Source organism: Mus pahari, chromosome 12 (genome assembly GCF_900095145.1).
Source record: "Mus pahari chromosome 12, PAHARI_EIJ_v1.1, whole genome shotgun sequence".
NCBI lineage: Eukaryota > Metazoa > Chordata > Mammalia > Rodentia > Muridae > Mus > Mus pahari.
The window spans coordinates 17,026,927-17,050,073 of NC_034601.1; the positions used below are offsets into that span (position 1 = coordinate 17,026,927).

Genomic DNA, 23,147 nt, shown 5'->3' on the forward strand with positions numbered 1-23,147 from the left:
CTTTCCTCTTCCCAGCAATAGGCTGTCAGCATCTTTATTCAAGGAGCAAGGTCACATAGCATCACTTTGTGTACAGGAGGATTCCCTCCTCCCTGAAGGCAACCAGGGCCAATATTTAGCATTACAATCCATAGCAGCAGACCAAACCTCAGCAGCAGAGGCCCACACTGTGTTGCTTCTGCATTTCATTGTTGTTGCACACAGCTCAGGTGTCTCTTGGATGAGGCTGTTGTAGAACATCTTGATGCCAGCAGACGGTCTCTGGACCATGTTTGTTCCCTCTCTTCCAATGGGAGAGTGCTTATCAAAACTATACCACCGTGTCTATCATCTGGGAATGCATCAGACACTACAGTTGTAGGTGTTGGTTCAGCTACAGTTAAACCTTTTCCCTGTTGAGACTCCCTCAATAGTTGACAGTCACACTTTTCATTTAGGATATATGAAGTTGCCTTGGTTATGGTGTCTCTTCACATCACTAAGGCCCTAACTAAGTTACTTGTGCAGGCTAGACTCTAGAGGTCTGGCAGAAAATGCTGCCTGGGGGTCTGAAAGACAAATGGAAATTCCAGATGTGAAGTGCCAGAAGACATGGGAATACTAATGAACCAGACTGGAAAGAGTGTGGATTAACATTCTGATGTGGAAAGTAAAAGCCCAGCCTGAGCCATGTCTACGTTCTGGGATATTTTACATCTATTTCTGAAACAGCTGAGAACAAACTCTTGAAAAAAAAAAAACAAGCATAACAGACAGGCAAACTCAAATGCCACTGAAAGGAGACAGCATTCAGATGCTCAACAACACTGCTGTTGTGCAGTATACAACCTGAAATGCCTGACAGGAGGAGCAGAAACTGTGACCCACAGCCAAGAACAGCAACAGCAACACTCAGAGGTGCTGGAACTAGCACACAAAGAATTTGAAATTTTTTTACAGCTGGTCAGTGGTGGTGCACACCTTTAATCCCAGCACTTGGGAGGCAGAGGCAGGTGGATCTCTGAGTTTGAGGCCAGCCTGGTCTACAGAGTGAGTTCCAAGACAATCAGCGCGCGCGCACACACACATACACACCTACACCCACATGTGCTCGTGAGAGAGGTGGAGGAAGGGAGCGAGTATGTCCTCAGTGTGAAAGTCAGAGACATGGGTTCTTTCTTCTCATTGCATAGGACCCAATGGTCAGGCTTGAGGGCAAAAGAAACAGGGAGATGGGGGAGGAAGGGGGAAATTTGGGGGGGGGGGCAAGAAAGAAGCACAAGGGTCAATTAAATGAAGAATATATGAAAAAAAGGAGACCTGTGACTTTTTAGGGCCATTGAGATGTCTCAGTAAGTTAGCATTTGCCCCAAGCCTGATATATCTTTATCCACTGAGCCATCTCTCCAGTTCAAAGAATTTAAAGTATTTATTTTATAACTATGTTTGAAGATTTAAAAGAAGGATGGAATTAATAAACTATATCACAAAAATGCCAATAAACGAATGAAAACCATAAAACCAAAATTAATACTTGGGAGCTACTGAGGAACTGTAAGACCAAAAAGAAGCAGAGTGTGTGACAATGCCTTTAGAGAAAGAGAGAGAGACTCTGAGGGGACCAAGAACATAGCCAAGGGTGGAGGACACAGCGGGCTGCAAGTGTGGAACTCAGAGACAGATGCAGGGAAAGCTCCTGCGTGAGTGAGCAGATGAAAAGTGAAGGGCCTGACCCCACAGGCAGGGTCTCCAAAGTCCCTGGGATATGTACGCAAGCAAAGGTCACTACACACAGGAAGCAGCATGCAGAGGAGGGCTGGGAGCTCAACACAGCAGTTTTAGGGGCTCTACTAAAACTGAGTAGATTGCAGAGTAGATGAGCATAGGAGACCTGAAAGCCCACCTACACAGTGACACCCTTCCTCCAATAAGGCCACGCCCCCTAATAGTGCCACTCCCTATGGCCATGCATTCAAGCACATGAATCTATGGGAGCCAAACCTATTCAAACCGCCACACCATGCCCATGGCAAGTCTTATAAGAGGAACATTCCATTGGAGGCTCACTCACAGTCTCAGAGGTTAGTCCACTATCATCAAGACAGGGAGTATGGTGGCATGCATGGTGCTAGAGAAGTAGGTGAGAGCTACCTCCTGATCTGGAGGCAAAGAGAGGGTGCCTGGCCTGAGCACAGGCTTTTGAAACCTTAAAGCCCACCCCCAGTAACATACTTTCTCCAACAAGGCACACTTCCTAATCCTTCCAAAAGTCATCTGTAGACAGACAGAGGGGGTGGGGGCGGAGCCTGGCATGAGCTTTTGAAACCTCAAAGCCCCAGTGACACCTCCTCCAAAGGGCCACACCTCCTAACCCTTCCCTAATAGTACCACTCCCTCATGGCTAAGCATTGCAGTACAGGAGGCAATGGAAGCCATTGATATTCAAACCACCACACTGATTTTAGGTCTAAACCCATTGTTCTGGTTCCTTCCCTGTACTTCTTGATATGGATCTCCATTTCTAGGCATGTTTGGTTCTGATGAGCAGGGAATATTAGAGCTGAGTGTGGTCAAGAACTCAGGGCCCTGATAGAACAATCAAGAAGGATTTAGCCAAAGAGGAGTCCTGCCCAGGCTCAGTCCTCAGCAGCCCATCAGGATAACTGGCATTTTCCTAAGTACAAGTAATCAGCGGAGTGATTATTTGTATGAGAGTAAAGTCTTTCCCTATTTAAGTCAGTTTTTTTAGTAAGTCCAAACATTTGTCCAGGGATGAAAACAAAGGGTTTTGACTAGTAGAACTATCCTCTGAGGTGCCTTCCCTATAACTCTGCTTCCCATAAAAAGAAGTCTTAATAGGTTTTTCAAACATGTCCGTTTCTGACAAAAACACAAAGCAGTTATGGGAAGACCATAATATAACTCATGGCAAAATGTCTAATCTTCTGTGAGTCCCCTGTCTCTGCTGCCTTTTCATTTCTGTTACAGTGATGGCAACTGAGTATCTCCTGATACTCAGTCACTGAGTATCTCCTGCATAGCATCGAGGTGACACCCCATACCCCTGGTAGCAACTGTGGCCAGCACTCGCTCATGTCAGGATGACAGGCAGGCTTCAAGTGAATTTGACCAAAGTGCCACATTGCACGTCTGAACTTCCCAGTACATTCTGAGGTTGTCAAATCAGCTTTAGAAATCCACTGTGGTGTGACAGGTTCCGTAGGGTTTGTGGCCCAGGTGTTGTCTTTCACGGTAGGCTAGGCGATGAGCAGCCGAGCATGTCTGTGAGTGCCATATGGGTTGCAGAGACATTACGCTAAATCAGGGGTATTCTGGGTGTGAAAGAGAGAGCACAAGATGGGCAGATAAAACAAAGCACACACAGTTCTTATAGGCTGAGTAGGAGAGCAGGTCTGCGGGCCCATCTCTGGGAAGGCAAAGGCAGGTGGATCCCTGAAGCTGGCTACTCAGCCAGTGAGCTCCAGACTCAGTAAGAGACTCCCTGTAGTGGGGAAGTGGGGAGAAGAGAGAATGACAGACCCCACATGAATACCAGGCCTCCACACACCATTTCACACAGTAACACCTGTGCTTCCTGTTGCAAGCAACAGCATTTAGTGATACCGGCTCTTGGTGACCTGGAAGACACCTGGCAGATGCCATCTCAGCACCCCAACAAACTGGACAGCTGAATTTACCTGTGGGAAATCCATGACACCTTGTAACTTCACGTCACCTTATTTATGTCTACCACCAGTGTGATTTAGTGGCCCACCCTGTCAAGTACAAACAGTACTTCAGTATGTCCAAACCTCTGTGTCCTACCATGTACAGACAGTAAGTCCTTCCTCCTCAGGCTGTCACGTATCGTAAGCGTGAAGGTATCTAACAGGAGACCAAGAACTCTCTAGACAACAGGAAGCCTGTGTCTCCTCCTTTTCCCTCCCTTGCCTCTGCCCAAACTGCAGCTTGGGAAGCAGCTAAAAGACATTCCTCACACTTCACAGACAAGATGATGACTGTCAGGGTAGTGACTATTAGTGTCACTGACATGCAGTGTGAGAGCCAGGATCTGAGCCCTCACTGTGGCTGCGGAAGGCAGCGTTGGCACCAGTGTGCGCACATAGCTGTCTTTACATGAGGCACGAGGCTCCTCCACGCAGTCAGCTTGGTTCGCCACATGACCTGCTTTCTCCCAGCTAACTCTCTTTCATATCCTCTTGTGAAGGCCTGATGGGATGAACTTTGACATTCCAGAGCAGAATCATGAAGGTCCCCTAGCACATCAGAGGCCACCTGTGTGACTGACCCAGGTCAGCCCCTTCTTGCTCTTGATACTACCTTTGTGTCTTGACATGACTTTTCTATTAGGCTTCTTTCAGACTGATACTGGGACCATGGCAGGCAAAACACACCCTGGCTCTGGGTTGCCTCCACTCAGACCTGCTCTCCACCACAGCGTGACCCTTGGAACATTATTGAACCCCAGAACCGACCTTAGATTCTTTGGCTGTAAAATGATGCTAACAGAAGCTCCTGTAGGGTCCCCTGGGGACTGCAGAGAACGTGCAGAGGATAGCATTCCTTGCTCCCTGGCTGGCACACAGCAGCCACGCTGAGCTGCGGATCCTGCTGGCTGTCCTCTTTCCACATCACAGGGGCACCAGCCAACATTGCCACCATCTGCCCACTCTACTATGAAAGGCCATCGTGTCAGCATCTCCCTAGAACCCTGATTTGCCTCTCTGGTGTCTTCAGCCTCTCCTACCCAGCTGTTCACGCTCTCAGGCAGTTTAGCAGCCTGGCATGTTATTTCATTATCTAAGTCATCGTTAGCTGCGACCTGTGGAGTTTTGAGTCACTGGGCCATGAGGGCCTGAAGGGTCAGGTGTGAGAGAGCATAGCCGTGCTGAGCAGTCAGGAAGGACACATTTAGCCTATAGAACAGGAGCTGCAGTAAGAGCTTGAAATGGTCGGAGCCTCTAGTGTGACACAGCTCGGATGGTAGCAAAAGCCTGGCTGAGGGCTGCAGCAGATTATAGTGTCAACAGATTTCAGAGTGAAGTTGAGGACAGGCAGGAGAAAAGCAGACACACAGTTTGTGTTGCATTCATGCTCTAGCAAATGATGGTGTTCCCAGGGAAGACAGGAGCTATACCTGCTCATCACACCAAGGCTCTCCATGACAAGGTAGGTGGGAAGACAATGAGGAAATGAAATCAGAGGGATTATGAGCAAGGGGAGGACACGCAGAGTACAGCTTTCTGTGCTGTGTGTGCTTCTTGGAAGGCTTTGCGCGCAGGCCCCCTCAACTTACATGTCTGGGAGCCCGGCCCTCAGGGCAGCGGTGGCTCGCAGGTCTCTGCAGAGAAGCTGGGTGAGCGGCTTTGAGCTGTGGGTTTTCTCTGTGGGATGTAATTACAGCTCTCATTCACACCGTGTCTGTGTATCATCACCCAGCTTTGCAGCGTGCTGACACACGGCTGCTCACTCTCCCTGGGGCTCTCACAGATCACCAAGACCTCATTTTCATCTGGATTTACTTTACTGCTGAGCACTGCACGGTCATTTCCAGGGCAGTGCCATTTCTCCTCTAAAATGTGCAGCTACAGTTTAATTTTCAGCCCTTAGCAGTAGACTTCATCACATGGCAAGCACCCTGCTGTAATTTGGCACTAGTACCTCTCCTTCTCTTTGACTAAGTAGTTCTGTGATGGGATGGTTTGGGACGGGAAGGGCTGTGTGTTACAGGTTGTCACACTGCCCAGGTTTTATTGCCCCATTTTCTTTTTAAACTTAAATTGTGAATTTTTTTTGAAAAGTTCATATGTAGTTACATCTCTTCCACCATTCCCTCTCATTCCCCGACTCTTCCTGTGCCCCACTTCCTCTCAAATCCATGAGAATGTTATTACTGTTGTTTATTTATTATTCTGTATATATGTGCTGCAAATATACACGTGCATGCATGCATGCAACCTATTGAATCCACTTGGTGTCATTTGTGTGCACATGTGTTTAGGGACCACTAGGACTGGATGACCTATCAGGAGACTTGTTCCTGGAGAAAACTGATTCTTTCTTAGCAGCCATCCATTGCTTGTTGCTCTCTCTCTAAGAGAACTGCCCTCATCCACATTAGCAGGTCAGCTGGTACTGCCATTGTACAGATCTTGCTTAGGCAGCCATATTGTGATCTCTTGGGTCCAGCCTCCCTGTAATGTCTAGAAGACACTATCTTGCAGCAGACATCATGATTGATTCTTACAGTCTTTCCAACCCTTTTCTGTAATCTTCCTTGAGCCTAGGGTGTAGAGGTAGCATTGTACAGTTATTTGAGTGCTGGTGCAGAATAATAGAGTTAGAAGTTATGCTGGCTTAGGAAAGTAGCAGTAAGTCACAGGACCTCTACAGCTTCAGGTAGCCAGCTAGATCTATAGTATCAGGCATGAATCCCCTCTTTAAGTAGTCCTTAAGTCCAGGTGCACAGTCAGAATGGTTAGCCAATCTATAAAACAACCGACAGCAAATGTTGGTGAGGATGTGGGAAAACAGACATCCTTCATTCACCACTGGTAGTGTTACAAACTGCTGCAGCCACTGAGGAAATCAGTGTGGTGAATTCTTAGATAGATTATAGATAGATAGATAGATAGATAGATAGATAGATAGATAGATAGATAGATAGATAGATAGATAGCTGAGGAAATCAGTGTGGTGAATTCTTAGATAGATTATAGATAGATAGATAGATAGATAGATAGATAGATAGATAGATAGATAGATTATAGATAGATAGATAGATAGATAGATAGATAGACAGACAGACAGACAGACAGACAGACAGATAGACGGATAGACGGATGATGGGTGGGAGGATGGATGGATGAATGGATGGATAGATGGATGGATGCATGCATGTAAGCTCAAAGCAGATGCGTCCCATAGGGAAGGACTTAGCATCCTACTCCAGACTCCTGCTCAGCTGTGTTCACTTTCACTCTATTCACAATAGCCAAGAAATAGAACCAACTTAAAGGTAGTGGGAATGTAGTACATACATATCATGAATACTATCAGCTGTAAAGAAAGGGAAACTTGCAGGTAGATTATGGAACTAGAAAATATTGTACTAAGTAAACATAAACGCCAACCCATGGCATGGGAGGTCTTCCCATCTTTTAGTGTCTTCTCAATCTGTTTCTTCAGTGATCCTAAAGTTTTCATTGTAGAGACTTTTGTTGTTTTGTACCTTCCTGGATATTTTGATTTTTGAGGCTAATGTGAATAGAATTATGTCTATGATCTTTTCCCTAAATAGCTTGTTATTGGCATATAGAAAGGCTATGATTTAACTTGGTTTAGTATCCTGCCCTTGCTGAAAATATTACTCATTTCTAGAGATTTTCGGGTGGAATTCTTGTTACTCTCACTTCTACTTTGTGCGTGACACTGATTTGGCAAGTCAGTTTCTCTGTGCAGCATCTCCACACTAAATCTTCTTCCCTTACGGGCTGTTTTGTGGCCTTAGTTGGCTGCCCTTGTTTGTGTTTGATTCACACTAGAAGCCAAGATTGGCTTCAGTAAACAGCACTGTGCTGCTTGAAGCTCTCATACCCTAAATGTTCATCATCTCTTGGTGCCCACATCCCCTGCATGGTAGGATGTGGCTCGTTGTAGCCATATTCTGAAACAAATTGGAGCTTGGGTCCAGAGGGCTACACAGGAAGCTGGTGAGCAGATGGGCACTCATGTGCCCCAACCCCAGCCCACTGTCCTTTCTCCTAGACACTTCCAGGATAAGACACTCAGTCACAGCTACTGCCACCATTTACTAAACATCAAATGGGCACCAACCAGATCCATATGGTCTTCAAGTTTAACAATAACTCTGCAAAGTAAAGTTTCACAGACAACAATGCAAACTAAGAGAAGCTAAATATCTCTGGAGCCACTTAGCTAGGATCCAGGTCAAGACAGGGCTGTGTCAGAAGTCCTGTTTTGTGTTTCCCTGCATTGCAGAGCATTTCTGAAAAATTGTTGAATCAGGAAGGAGTAAGAACACCCTTACTCACCTTCCAGTCATCTGCTGGGCAGAACTTTATTCCAGAGCTGCTCGGGCCAAGCCCAGTGCTATCGAGCAGGCTGCTTTGTATGGCCTCCATTTTCAAGGTGCCATTCTCTTTGTTCCATACTTTACCACATAGCATGTACCTTCATGTTCCGTGGCCTCATCACTGTGGCCTTGCACTGGGCTCCAATGCTCCCTTTCTTTCTGGGTCTCTGGTGACATCAAGATGGGGTCACATGAAGGCACATGATAGAGACTGTGTACACAGGGTCTGGGGGCCATTCTGTGTATTCTAAGTACCAGCCCCTGTGAGAGCTCTTGGAGTCCTGGGCATGGCTTTCCTTCCAGCTTCTTAGCCATTCTATATTGGAAGCTCTGATCAGTACCCCCATGTTGACAGAAGTCAAAAACAATCCGCTCTATTCAAATAGAGCAGGTGACTCACCTAAGATTTCTAGGTTAGTGATTGTTAAAGCCAGTTTCGCTTCCACACAAGGAATTAGTACAGACCTCTAGCCCCAGGCCTCAGTAGTGGCACAGGACTTGCTTGGTGATTTTTTTTTCCTTCTGTTTAAAAACAACACTTTCTCCAAACTTGGTTAAATAAAATAAAACTGATGGTTTGGTCAATACAGAGGACAAACTCGCCTGAGACCTCTACAAAGTGCAGCTGTAGAATTGACAGCTCAGAGTGAGTCAGGATGTGGGTTTGAGCAAATGTTTGCTGAACAGATTTTTGGGTAGAGAACAAGTGTGGTGACACTAACAGAGGCCCTCCCTCTCTCTGCTGAACTGTTCGTTACTAATGGCTCTGGGGTGCGGGAATCATTGCCTTCAGTTGTGTACCCTTCCCAGGCTCCTACCAGACTCCACTTCTAATACAGTGAGCACATGGATGGCCCTGGCTGAACAAAACCAGAAGTCATAAATCTGGGAAAAGAACTAGAAAAGATGGGGAGGGTGTGATAGGAACAGGAAGGAGACAAAAGGGGTGTTATGCAGAAGAGAATCATCAGAACGTATTATGCGCTTGTATAAAATTGTCAAATAACAAAATTAATTAACAGTAGAAACCCTGTCCAGGGAGCGACTGGCACTTGGTGGATGTCTCAGTTATTTTCTGTCTCAGGAAATCTGATCACACTGTGAACTCTGACCTTGTGTTGTTTACTGGGAAAACCCTGTTTCTAGTTGTGGCTCAGCCTTACCACACACATTTAATTCCACTGGCTGGAGTACAGACACACCTTTAGTACACATCTTTAATCCCAAATGATGAAAGTAGAATTAGTTTGTAGAGGGAAGCAGCCATGTTTGAAAGTGACATCTAATTGAGAGGCAAAGTGACAAATCAGAGAAAGATTTGACAGAATGAGTCAGAGATAGAATATGCCCAACTCTCATGAGAACACAGAGAAAAGAGAAGCTACTTAAAAAGAGAGAGGAGCGTGAGAGATGTGAGGAGAGAAGGCAGTGTTACCAGGACAGTGGTACAGAGGCAGGTTGCAGAGAGAGAGAACAAGATAGACACAGGTGAAGACAGAATGATCCAGAGAATGAGAAGGAGCCAGAAGATTAGAACATATTGTCCAAGTTAGTATGAGGCCAAGAAGAACAATTCAGGAGAAGCCAAGGGAAGCCAGATTAAATCAGTCAGCTTGGAGAGGAGTTGGAGCCAGAACAACTGAGTTGAATCAGCCAGCCAGAGATCAGGAAGAAGGAGTGATGTCTTAGTTATGGTTTCCATTGCTATGAAGAGACACCACGACCAAGGCAACTCTTTTTTTTTTTTCCCCAGAGCTATACAGAGACAGGGTTTCTCTGTGTAGCCCGGCTGTCCTGGAACTCACTTTGTCGACCAGGCTGGCCTCGAACTCAGAAATCTGCCTGCCTCTGCCTCCCAAGTGCTGGGATTAAAGACGTGCACCACCACCGCCTGGCTAAGGCAACTCTTACAAAGACAACATTTAATTGAAGCTAGCTTACAGGTTCTGAGGTTCAGTCCATTATCATCATGGAGAAAAGCATGGCATCATCCCAGCAGGTAATGCTGGAGGAGCTAAGAGTTCTACATCTTGTTCCAAAGGCAAACAGGGAAGACTGCCTTGTAACTAGGTAGGAGGAAGGTCTCAAAGCCTACACCCCCCCCCATTTTTTTCTAACAAGGCCACACCTCCCAAGAGTGCCACTCCCTATGGGCCAAGCATATTCAAACCACCACAGGAAAGTTTATTCAGCAGCAAGTCTCAGAGGCTGAAAATATTCTAGGCCTAGATCAGATAGTACAAAGACTAGACGCTTCCAGGACTAGGCCTAGGTTAGCAGACAGAGGCAGTAAGCCTCTGAGATGACAATTACATCAGGCAAATAAAAGTTACTCTTACACTTTTCTGTTGCTGAAGCAAACCCATGACTAAGGCAACTTGCAAAAGAAGGCACTGTCCATCTTTGTACCCAAGGCCTGACACAGTAGAATCTCTAGAAATCCCTGTAGAGCCTGCTGAATCCTAGTACATAAGGCTGGGGGTAGTAGAATGGGAACCAGTCAGCATGTCAGAAGTCACATAGCCACATCCTTTGGTAAACAGCTTGCCAGAGGCTCTGCCCACCTTCACTTCCCTCCCATTAGAAGCAAATATAACATGCACATGCACAGCTGCACACACGCACACACACACATTGTGTGCACGACCTTTGCTACCACTTAAAATTTATGACTCATCTCAGAAAGGGCTTGATGGCAGGAGAGCACATAAGAGGTCCTGAACACTTCAACAAACAGCTATCTCATTTCCCTTTGAGTCCTACTTGTCTGCAGACACTGTATGGCTCTGGACATCCATGGGGCATCACTGTCCTGCAGTGGTTCTACTTCTAGATGGTCTCGGGGCTCCCGAAAAACCCCCAAAGGGCGGTAAAGATACAGCATTAATTGGGAGCTTGCTTACAGTTTCAAAGGGTTATTTGTCTGTGGCAGGAAGTATGTGGTGGCAGGCAGGCATGGTACTGGAGCAGTAACGGAGAGCTCACATCTGATCTGAAGGTTGCAGACAGACAGACAGATAGACAGACAGAGACTCTAGGCTTGATGTAGGCTTTTGAAATGTGAGAGTCCACCCCCAGTGACACACCTTCTCCATGAATCCTAGTCCTTCCCAAACTGTTCCACTAACTAGGGTCCAAGCATTCAAATATATGAGCCTATGGGGCCATTCTCAGTGAAACCACCACAGATACCTTATTAAAAACCCCTTCTCTTGGTAGCTCCAATAAACTTGAAGGCCTAATAGAGGAAACCGACCTTGGCAAGGCCAGAGCACAGTACCAGCCCTGACATCCCACCCGGGTATGTCATGTGACTTGAAAAATGTCCTCCATGTACATGTGTGTGTGACACATGTTTGTTGGACAAACCTGCCAACTGCCTTCAATTTACATTACTGTGTTTACGTGGAAAAAAATGTGAAGTATCCATCCAATCCAGGAAGATCCAAACATACCATGTATCCATATCAAGTACACTATGGTCTGGTTAAACAGTTTTTAAATTATTATTGGTTATTTTATCTATTTACATTTCAAATATTATCCCCCTTCCCAGCTTCCCCTCCACAAGCCCCCTAACCCATCTTCCCTCCCCCCTGCTTCTGTGAGGGTGCTCCCCCACCCACCCACCCACTCCCACCTCACTGTCCTAACATTTCCCAACTATGCTGACAGCATTGAGCCTCCACAGGACCAAGGACCTCCCTTCCCATTGATGCCAGATAAAGCAATCCTCTGCTACATATCCAGTGTACTCTTTGGTTGGTAGTTTAGTCTCTGGGAACTTGGGGGGTGGGGAGGAAGGGGTCTGGTTGGTTGATATTGTTGATCTTCCTATGGGATTACAAACCCCTTCAGCTCCTTCAGTCCTTCCCTTAACTCCTCCATTGGGGTCCCCGTGCTCAGTCCGATGGTTGGCTGCAAGCATCTGCATCTGTATTGTTCCATCTCTGGTAGAGGCTCTCAGGAGACAGCCATATCAGGCTCCTGTCAGCAAGCACTCCTTGACATCAGCAATAATGTCTGGGTTTGGTATCTGCAGATGGGATGGAGCCCTAGGTGGGGCAGTCTCTGGATGGCCTTTCCTTCAGTCTCTGCTCTACTCTTTGACCCTGCATTTCCTTTAGACAGGAGCAATTCTGGGTTAATATTTTTGAGATGGGTGGGTGACCCCATCCCTCAACTGGGGGCCTGGTTAAACAGTCTTTAACAAGGATTGTCAGGGGGTGTGTGAACCCATTGAATGTTGAAAGCAACATGACTAGTTGAGTCATGGAAAAAGCAAGCACTAATGAATTGGCTGGATACAGTTGAGCCAGGAGTTGAAACCCCTATAAGCTAAGAGTCGCCCTCAGGACACCATGAGAAACAGTGTAGTCACTACCCGCTCAGCTGCCTGAGGTGTATGTCTTCAAGCCCCAGCCCATACTTGCTACCCAGAATCTGCTTTTGTTACTAAATGCTTTTTAAGAGAGTCTCACCATGTATCCCAGACTAACCTAGAATACCCCCACATTCTGAGATTTCCATTGGAATCAGCATTTAACAACATTCGCTGGGTCAGAAATCATGGAATGGACCTATCTGAGATTTATGCACTTCTGACTCAGCCAGCAAACTCCCAAGGGCAGGCCCTGGTGTGTCCCTGCCCAGAATAGCCCCACATGCTACCCAGTATTTTCCAAGGGTTTGATGATGCTGTTCTGTTTTTAGCAATAGCATTCTACTGCCCTGTGGCATGACCTTCACTTTCCTAAATTGAAGGACCTTAATTGCCTCAGAAAGGTAGCTGCTGGGATAAACCAAGTAAATGAGAAAGTAAATGGGAGAACTGCATGTTTGTGAGAACTAATATGAAACCAAGCCAGTGTTTATCTCAGCTTACAGCAATAGCTGCCACCAAGTTCCTTCAGTCACTGTTTCCCTGGTAGCAGACCTTTAGTCTAAACAGGTCTAAACCAGCCTGGCACACTGGACATGGCTGCTCAGGAGACAAAGGTGGGCCTAATGTGGGCCAGTGTTGGCTTCACAGTGAGACCTAGTTGAAGTGGAGGGGAGGAATGGAAGAGGGAGGGAGGGAGGGAGGNAGGAAGGAAGGAAGGAAGGAAGGAAGGAAGGAAGGAAGGAAGGAAGGAAGGGGAAGACAATTAGTAACAAAACTTAAGAGATCCCAGTGTCCAGAACAGGTTTTCTAATTACAGGGTCTGGGGAATCTCAGTAATGTTCAGAAGTGGACAGCACCATCAGCAACACCCTTGTGTCTCTGCTATCACTTTCTGTCAGATATCTCATGGCTCTACATGAGGCATAGTCTCCTGAGATTGGATGAATGGCTTAATATCCCTTCCAGGCCAATGGCAAGGGTCTCCATAAGGGAGCAGCTTTCCTTGTTCTCATTGCTCTGCCATCTGTTAACTTGACCTATGAAAGTCCTTTTTTATTAAATGATTCTTTATGAATTTTCCATTATGCACCCCAATCCCACTCATCTCCCCATCCCTCCATATCCACTCTGCCCTTGCAGCTTCTCCCATAAATAAAAACAAAAATAAATAAAGTTAAAAATTCTTTTAAAAATCTAATTGTGGAAAATGCAGTATCACTGTGTCCCACGTGCTTCAGCACCGAAGCCCTCCCGGTCACCCATGTGGGGTGAGGGGAGGCTGTGTTTGTGAAACCCTTTCCCTTTCTGCCTGAGAGGTTCATAGTGCACGGCAAGGACAGACAGTTTTCACTAGCCTTTGCGTAGGACACTTCTGATACAAACCTCTGAGCAGCGGTGTCTCAAAGGTGCAGTTACAGCGCTGGCGTAACCGGGCTCCTCCGGTGGGAGGCAGGATATCATCTAGCTTTGACAACCAGTGACCTCCCAAGGGTCACCTCCAGGGTCAGGGGAATGAAAGGATGCTCCAAGGTCACGTGGTGTGAGAGCTAGTATTCAGATAGCAAGGTTCACTGCAGCACTGGCAGGATCCTCCACGGGGGACAAGAGGGGATGGGGCAACACTTCAGGGACCCCTCATCAAGCATCTGCAGACAGGTCTTTCAGCAAGTTATAATGAACAAGGACATGGCAAAGAAGGGGTATCTGTGAGAGCCACATCAAGTGGTGGATATGGGTGTACAAGAGCGGATGGACCAAAGGTCCTCTGCTCAGAAGCCCTTGAGGAGGGAGGTTTAGAGATAATGATAGGGAAAAGGTTCACAGAAAGAAGATCCAGCTGGGAGGAACATCCAAACAGGCCTTTGGAGGCCAAGGCTGGATCTTCCAAATGCTCCAACAAATCCCCCCGTTGCCAGGGGCATAGTCTTCAGACACATGAGGGAACTGCTGGGTCTTCATCTATGTGAGGAAGGTCACAGGCTGCCCAGGGACAGGCATGTCATCATCAATCGGATCATTCTTTTATTTCCTAGGCAAACTCAGAACCTGTTCTGGACCCACAGCAAATGCAAGCCTTTGATCAGCTCTGCCGGCTCTACAGAGGAAGTTCTAGGGTAATGTTTGTGTGATTGATGTTTCCGATTTGGAATTTGCTGTGTGGGGAAGGCAGTGTCCTAGAGGCCTGCATCCAGCTCTAGCTTGGAAGGTGCCTGTCATACTTGTTCTGACCACATGGCCCACGGGTCCTGGCCCCAACAGCACTCAGCATGTGGTGAAAGGGCAACAGAGAGGCATTTATTACTTACCACCCCCCACACACACCCTGGGGTTGTGAGCACACAGAAGGCCCATGTCTGGCCTGTCTCCACAGACAGCAAGCCGGAAGCCTGTTTCCTCCTTCAGGGCCATCGTGTCTATCTGAGACTGCCAAGCCTCAGATCTATGACCACCTAGCTATCTGCAGTGTAGACTGCGGTATTAGGCATCTTTAAAACTGTGGGATAAGGGTGCAGACTCTGAGGCTACTAGCAACCAGTACTGCATAGACATCCATGGCAGACTCAAGTGCTCCCCTGGGCTCGCAGCCTGCCCTTCCTTGCCCATTAAGAATGGATCATGCCCCATCCAGTCATCAAGAGCACAGGCCTGGCAGTATCCTGCCTGCATCCCTCATCCTGAGGAGGTCCAGGAAGCATCTTTTCTGGACCCCTAGACATTTTCCCTCCAGACTGCCTATGCTCTGGGTAAGAGTCCCTCACTCCCACAGAGGCCATGCCAGTCTAACTGCCATGCTCCCTTCTTGTTCCTTCCCTCTGTGTGGCCCATGCTGGGTCCCAGCCCCCCGAGGGAGGGAGTAAGGACTTTTCAGCACCTCCGCTCCAGGACACACCAGGTCCCCCAGCCCAGGAGTTCTCTGAGCTTGTCTAGCCCCAGCTGTCTCTGGGCACGGCAGCCCTGATCTCACTGAGGGGAACCAGAACTTCCTCTTGAACTGTTGGCCTGGACAGAAGTTCCTCTGGAAACTTCCACAGTGTCCTAAATAAGACCCTGCAGTTTAAGTGAACTGACTGGTATCACTCTGTCTCTTCCTGTTTGCCAAGTTCAGTGGAGTGAGAGTCACCATCTACTTCTCATTCTTAGCCTGGCTCAGGGTCTGTGTTTCCTAGCCACGAAGTTACAGGAGGAAGTAAGACTTAAGGAGTAGGAGCCATGGTTTGTGGTTGGTCTCTCTGCCTTAGTGTCAGAATATAGACACCCTTGAGTACAGCATCATCACATGTTCTGTTGGAAACCTTGGGCATGATCTCCTCACAGACCAGTCACAGGATGATTGGATTGCAGAGGTAGGAAGTTGAAGCTGACGTGTCCCTACCCTGCAGAGTATCCTTGGAAGCCCTGGCCCTTTGTGTGAGCCAGCCTCCCTCACATGCCACCTCAGGCTGGAGGCTCACAGTCTTAGTGTAAGCATGCTCACCATGACAAACACCATGACCAAAAGCAACGGGGGAGGAAAGGGTTTATTACAGCCTGCAGATTGCAGCCCTCTGTCAGGGGAACTCAGGGCAGGAACCTGCAGACAGGACCTGAAGCAGAGGCTATAGAGGAATGCTGCTTTCTGGTTTCCTCTGCCTCCCTTCTATAGCCCAAGCCCACCTGCCTGCGGGTAGCACCAGGTACAGTTGGCTAGACCTGCCGGATAGATTAACAAAAGAGGAACTACTCCCCCACGCCCAGACCTACCCACAGGCCAATCTGATAGAGGCAGTTCTTCAGCGCGGCCTCACCCTTCCCAGGTGACCAGTTGTCTCAGACAGTGAGTGTACATTAGACTATGGCTGTGTTGCTGAGCCAGGACTGAGGGCTGGGTTAGTTCTGATAAACTGGTCCTTAGAGCGTCGAGAGCTTCACTGGCTCCCAAGTTTTGTGGCCACTGTTTCTGCTGTCAGCTAACTGGCAAATGAGCTCTACACCATAATTGCTCATGTGGTGGGAGGCTCCTTGCCAGAGATGAGAACAGAGAGAAGTTAGAGCAGGCAAGCAGGGCAGAGGTAATGGGCGTGTAACCTCCAGAGGTAAGACCACAGGCAGCTTGGCTGGACAGGAATTGCCGCATGGGTCTGAGTTTGAATCCTACCCTGTCACTGATAGCCAAGTGGCCCAGAGTGAGTCACTCCCCAGGGTTCAGTGAAGGCTAGAAATGCCACTCTTGAAAAGCACCCAGCCTGTCTGGCCCTCAAAAGCCCGTGGCCTGCAGATGTTCCAGGGACTGACTTATGCCAGGAGACAGATGCACACAGTCCCCCTGAGGCACTTGAAGGTTCACTTGCTCCATCACCCAACAGAAGGCGTTCATCGCCATACTGTGAAGAGTAACAGTGAGGCACCGCGCTCTGTCTTCAGGTCCCATCCACTGCTCCAGGTGCATCTTGGCCCTGAGTTTCCCCTCAAGTTAGTCTGTCTAACTTAGCAGTGCTGTCGCTGAGCAGGCCAGGGGGCTCGACTCGTGGATATGCACTCATCTCTTATTGTCGAGGGCATCTGACGCCCGGCTGCCAGGCTCCAACTTACAGAAAGCCAGCTGGGTGAGGGTATACAGCCTGGCTTCTCAGTGGGCTGGCAGGACTGGCAGAACTAACAAACCACTGACAGACGAGGGTACTGCTGAAGCCATTGGAGAGTGCGTACAGCTGCAGGGAGGGAGGGCGAGTTTGGAGGAGAGGTGGGGTCCCTGAGTGCTATTCTGGGGCCCAAACTGAATTGGTGGCCAGCTGGCCAGGCTGCCCAAGAGAGCACCAGCAGTAATTCTGTCCTGGACGCTCCAAAGAGAAGCAAATGGGAGCCGTGCTGAGGACAGAGGTGTGCCTGCAGGGAGGCTGCACACGGGCAGGGCAGCAGTGCCAGGGAGACCCCACCCAGGCAGCCTCTTCTTGTGCCCGGGAGTGCACCCCTTTCATAAGACATGGCCTCAGGACCCAAACACAGGGTTTTCATACCCCCACCCCCACCGCCTTTGTCCCCACACAGGACGGTGCCCTCACACCTCACATGTGCCCTCTTTTCCACAGCTGGCTCTCCTTACGGAACTCTCCCAGAACCGAGGTGGCGACAGCTGCAGGCCTTTTGCCGGCCCCCACATTGGGCCTGCTTTCAACAGCATCTTCCAGAAAGAGAACTTCCAGTTGCAGCTCGCCCCTCCGCCTGTGACTGAAGACTGAGTCCTCTCTGGGAGCACCCAGGCTGCAGGAGGCAGGAAGGAACCACTGTGCAGGCTCAGCCTCTGCCTCCCACACTCCTGCACAGAGGCCCAAGGCAAAGCTGCCCTGCCACCCTCCCCTCTCAGTGCAGTCTCCCTGGTGCAGGTCAGACCGCAGACGGGCCGGTTTCATTTCGCTCAGAGTCTTACTTAGTTCCACCCAGCCCTTTAGAAAATAGCATTTACCCAACCACATTCGGTGTAACAAGGGGTTTGGGGAGCACATCAACTGTGACAAGCAAAGGTTGGTCTGGGAAGCAGGCATGTCTGCTGATGTGTTTATGTTAAAGCCCATGGAAACAGGAGACCTGCCCTTCGAAACAATAAATGTCTGTGTTTGAGTCCTGCATGCCTGCCAGTCTCTTGGTTGTCCGTTTGTTCAAGGACCCTAACACTGTTCAGACAAACAGCTCCATCACAGGCTCCACTTAGGCCCCAACCCTCAGGTGTTCCTGTGGCCGGGTCAGGACAGTCAAGGAGAGTCGGACCTGGGCCTGTTGGGTCCTGGACCTTTATGTCATTGTAATTATATAGCAGACATGGCAGTTGGTTATACCAGAGACTCAGATGGCTCATGCCATTGGTTCAGCTCTCCTGACAGCTAAGCAAACCCACGAGTGAGCAGTCAGGGAGCCTGCTGCAGCTGTGGATAAGTGGAGCTGCTCACGGAATAGCACCTCCCAAGAGCCCTCTGCCTCCAGAAGAGGGTGCCGGTGGTACCTGAGAGAGTGCATGGATCAGTCAAGGCCGAGATAAGTACTTTAACCAGCAGACACACAGAAGAAACAGTCGTGTGAGCTTACAAGAGTTCCCCCCTGGCTCATCTGGGGTGGATGAGGTGTCCCCTCTGAGTGCCAGGCCCCAAGCCCCAGCATCTGGAATCTGGCCCCTCTCCCCTCTTCTAGCACTTAGCCAGATGCTCTACCAAGTGGTGTCTTGAGGTTCCAATTCAAAATGTTGCATGGGGACAGTCGCTGGCTCTGCTGACATTGTGATGCTGACATTCTAGGAGGTGAGAGGTGTGGGGCCAAGCTCAGAAGGTGGGGCAGGTGGCCCCAGGGCCGACGCCCAGCTACCTGTCTCTGTTTCTTCTGTGCTCTGCCGCAGGACAGATCTTTCCCTGACACGGAGCTCAGTGATTTAGCTGAGCTGGCTGACAGGGGCGCTCCCAGGATCCGTCCATCTGTCTCTGCCCCTCTGTGCTGGAGTTCCAGGCACTGGCAGCCACACCAACCTCTTATATAGGTTCTGGGGATTCGGACTCGGGTTCTCTCGCCTGTATGGCAAGTGTTCTCACCCACAGAGCTATCTCCCTACCCACCCCCACAACCACGTTTCTGGGTCTTATCACAGCCCCTAGCCCCTTAAGAGGGGAGAGATGTCCCAGAGACTCTTAAACTACACTTTGGAGGGACAGGGGCGGGTTAAGACACACCAGCACCTAGAGTAGCCAGGGCATGTAACATGGTCAGAAACGTCAGTATTGGCCACAGCTCTTGTTGGGACAGACAAGGTCCCCTCCTGGGGGCAGCTGCAAATGCTCTAAGGAGACACACTCTAAGGGACAGCACTGGGCTGCCAGCCAGGAGCTGGGCTCTAGGTTCAGCCCCACACTGCCTCAATCAGCTCCCCTAAGCTGAGGAAAGCTGTTGGCTCCTCTGAAAAGCTCTGGCCACATAGCAGAGCTCTCAAGATGTATGAGAAATTTTGAATAGAATACAAGATTTATTAGCCCTTTCTCCACCGGAGAATGGTTACCAGTCCTTGCTGAGTAGTGACGATCAGCTCTTCATTTACGAAACAGCCGGAGCGCTGATTGTTAACAGTGAATATCCCGCAGAAAATAAGCAGGCCTTAATGAAGGACCTCCTGACACCACTGATGGAGAGGTTCAAGGTTCTGTTGGAAAAGCTGATGATGGCGCAGGATGAAGAGAGACAAGCATCTCTTGCAGACAGTCTCAACCACGCGGTGGGATTCGCCAGTCGAACCAGCAAGGCCTTCAGCAACAAGCAGACTGTGAAACAGTGTGGCTGCTCCCAGGTCTACCTGGAGTGTTTACAGACCTTCCTGCCAGCCCTCAGCTGCCCCTTGCAAAAGGACGTCCTCCGAAGCGGCGTCCGGACCTTCCTTCATCGAATGATCATCTGCCTGGAGGAGGAGGTGCTCCCGTTCATCCCCTCTGCCTCCGAGCACATGCTCAAAGACTGTGAAGCGAAAGACCTCCAGGAGTTCATTCCCCTGATCAACCAGATCACGGCCAAGTTCAAGATACAGGTGTCCCCGTTTTTACAGCAGATGTTCATGCCCCTGCTTCACGCCATCTTTGAAGTGCTGCTGCGACCAGCGGAAGACAACGACCAGTCGGCCGCGTTGGAGAAGCAGATGCTGAGGAGGAGTTACTTCGCCTTCCTGCAGACGGTCACTGGCAGTGGGATGAGTGAAGTGATCGCGAATCAAGGTGCAGAAAATGTAGAACGGGTGCTGGTTACTGTTATCCAAGGAGCCGTTGACTATCCAGATCCGATTGCACAGAAAACATGTTTTATTATCCTCTCAAAGCTGGTGGAGCTCTGGGGAGGCAAGGATGGACCGGTGGGCTTTGCCGACTTTGTTTATAAGCATATCGTCCCGGCATGTTTCCTGGCACCTTTGAAGCAGACCTTTGACCTGGCAGATGCACAGACAGTATTGGCGCTTTCTGAGTGTGCCGTGACTCTGAAAACAATCCACCTGAAACGGGGCCCTGAGTGTGTTCAGTATCTTCAACAAGAATACCTGCCCTCCCTACGAGTTGCTCCAGAAACAATTCAGGAGTTCTGTCAAGCACTTCAGCAGCCTGATGCTAAAGTTTTTAAAAATTACCTAAAGGTGTTCTTCCAGAGAGCAAAACCCTAAGGACTGGACCTCCCGGCCCCGTCGTGATCAGGAACTCCAGTTCATAATTTATAAAGAAGCAGTTTGTGTGTGTGTGTGTGTGTGTGTGTGTGTGTGTGTGTGTGCACACCATCCACACTGGTCCTTTAGCATTGTTTCCAGCATATTGCGGTGTATGTGGGATTTTCTGTAAAATGGGTGTAATTTTTCCCTAAAAANGGTGTGTGACAACAAGAGAAGTTGCCTGCATGCCGGTTTAAATTGTTTATGTAAAAATGCTGTTATAAGACATAGATTTATCCTAGTTCCTTAATTGTTTTCCTTTTATGAAACTTTAAAGTTCTTTACAAAATGCAGCAGTGGAATACTGACTAACAATCGAATGTNAAGTTGGGAATGTCCGGTTCTGTGTGTGCAGACACACAAGCTGTGGGGTAACAATCAAAACGTAATCTTTCGTAGATAGCCTTTACATTTCTTTAAACTATTTCAATGCCAATGTGTATTCTATAAGAGAATGGCTTCCTAATTAAGTCGGTTTAGAAGCAGGTGCTGGTGTCACACATTTTTTTTATAAAAAATAAATTTTACATAGTGAAGTTCAAAAAAAAAAAAAAAAAGATGTATGAGAAAATATTTTACAAAGGTGTGGCCCAGCATGGCTGCCAGGAGGCGGGGAGAGACTACTGCAAGACGGACAGCAGCTCTCACAGGTGATGAATGCTTTACTGGGTGAATACTTCAGAACTCTGGGGATCCTTTTAGAACAGCTTTCCTCCCAGCTTTGAATGCAGAAAATGGTTCCCAAAGCTGCAACTGCACCCAGAGCACAAGAAAGGGCTCCTGCTGTGTGGCCTTCTTTGTAGGTCAGGACCACTCCAGGGAAGGCCAGAGCATAACTAAGCTCCTGGGGCTGCCCCAACATAGAAGTGTATGTCCCCTCCTCCCTAGGGCACTCAAGTCCCTCTTTTTGCTCTAGGCATCTCGGTACATCCTCTGAGAAGCCCTTCTCAGCCCCTCACCAATACCACCCCAGGAAAATAACATTTGGCTCTCACCTTGTTAGTGCCCCAGGGAGCACTCCCCATTGTGCTGTTCATGGGGCTCACCAATCCGCGCAGGGCAGGAGGGTGGTGTGCTCTTTGTTCTGTTGGCACAGTCAATAGATTACGTGTGCCAGACTCTGCTTCAAGCAGGAAGGTGTCACTACTGTTTCCTGAAGTCACAGTTTTTTTCTCAAGTGTGAACAGAAATGTTCACAAACTCTGTGTATCACATGAACATAGGTCAAGCAGACAGAGGCAACCTGCAAGGCAGATTCTTCACCCCAGGTCAACCAATATCCTGATCTCTCTCTCTCTCTCTCTCTCTCTCTCTCTCTCTCTCTCTCTCTCTCTCTCTCTCACCCTTGTGTGTGTGTGTGTGTGTGTGTGTGTGTGTGTGTGTGTGTGTGTGTGTGTCTCCATGTCATACGCTCTCCTGAACAGCACTCCATTGCGATAGACTCATTCCAATGTGTTTGTGGGCCTCCCAAGCAATAATGGCTGGCCTATTGCCATGCTTGCGTCTGACTTCTGTGAACACGCATGCATCATCTCTACTAGTTATGAACTCAAGAATGATTTTTGCAGTGCCGAGGGGCAGGTTGGGGATGCTTGGTGACTTTCTGAATGCCCACATGAAGTTACAGCTTCAGAACTGGGCAGATGGAAATAGTTCACCTACCACCTACCCCAGACTTCTCTCCTGAATTTACCTCTAAAAGCAAGCTCTGTCATTGGCCTCCTGTCCCCATTACAGCCAGAGACTAGTTGACTCCTGGCACTGGCAGGGTCCACTGTAAAGCTGCCAGCTGGGGCTAGGTGCTGCCAGGAGTGGAGCGGTGGGGTAGACAGTAGCTTCCCACTACAGCACTTCCTGTAACTGAGGAGCCAGGCACATAGCATTCCCGGCATCAAGAACAAGAAAGTTGTGACTTGGTTCTAAGAGATTTAAAATGTCACATGGCAGCCCTCAAATGGGCAGGGGACCTTCCTTGTAGCCTGCCTAATCTGGTCCCTTCCTCTAGAAGAATGAGTGAGCCCAGCATTCAGCACTCCTGTGCCTTCTTCAGCTTCACCACATTGGGAGTTTCCAGCCAACTCCCCCTGATGCTGCCATATTTGCCTCTGCTGACCCTCAAGGGCTGAGGCAGACTGGGGTCCACATAGATTAACAAGGAAAACAGGACAGATCAGGCATTCGTGACCTCTCAGTGACCTTTAGACATGTTGATTGTAGGGAGACACCAACTTGTGGACTATAATCAACCCCTCTTAGACTCCCAGCAATCTGAAGGAACCACAGTAAATTCTAGTCGGACCCAGCCGACCTCTCCTGACCTTGCAGTGCTTTGGCCCCAGATACCCAGTGTTGGCTGCAGGTTCACCCAGGGCCCAAGTTCCTTGAGAAACTGAGATCGTTGGCGTCTTCTCTATCTATCCCATGCAGCCTCTAAGTTATGCTGGGGTCATCTCATTATTCTATACTCAGATATA

The 23,147-nt window shown here is 48.7% G+C and overlaps 1 protein-coding gene and 1 pseudogene across 5 annotated transcripts in view; both read left to right on the forward strand.

The window, feature by feature from the left end:
* The window catches only part of Vps8 (VPS8 subunit of CORVET complex), a 216,139-nt gene extending 198,053 nt beyond the window's left edge, over positions 1–18,086 (forward strand). For 4 of the 5 annotated variants that reach the window (XM_029544439.1, XM_029544437.1, XM_029544440.1 and 1 more), the window contains 2 exons: positions 14,513–14,593; positions 17,546–18,086. In XM_029544439.1, coding sequence (XP_029400299.1) covers positions 14,513–14,593; positions 17,546–17,695 — 231 coding nt within the window. In that variant the 3' untranslated portion in view covers positions 17,696–18,086. The remainder of the gene's footprint in view (positions 1–14,512; positions 14,594–17,545) is intronic. The other variant, XM_021209011.1, reaches the window with a different exon arrangement.
* A 1,111-nt stretch (positions 18,087–19,197) lies between these two features.
* Positions 19,198–20,982, forward strand: LOC110330020 (annotated as a pseudogene).
* The last annotated feature ends 2,165 nt before the right edge of the window (positions 20,983–23,147 follow it).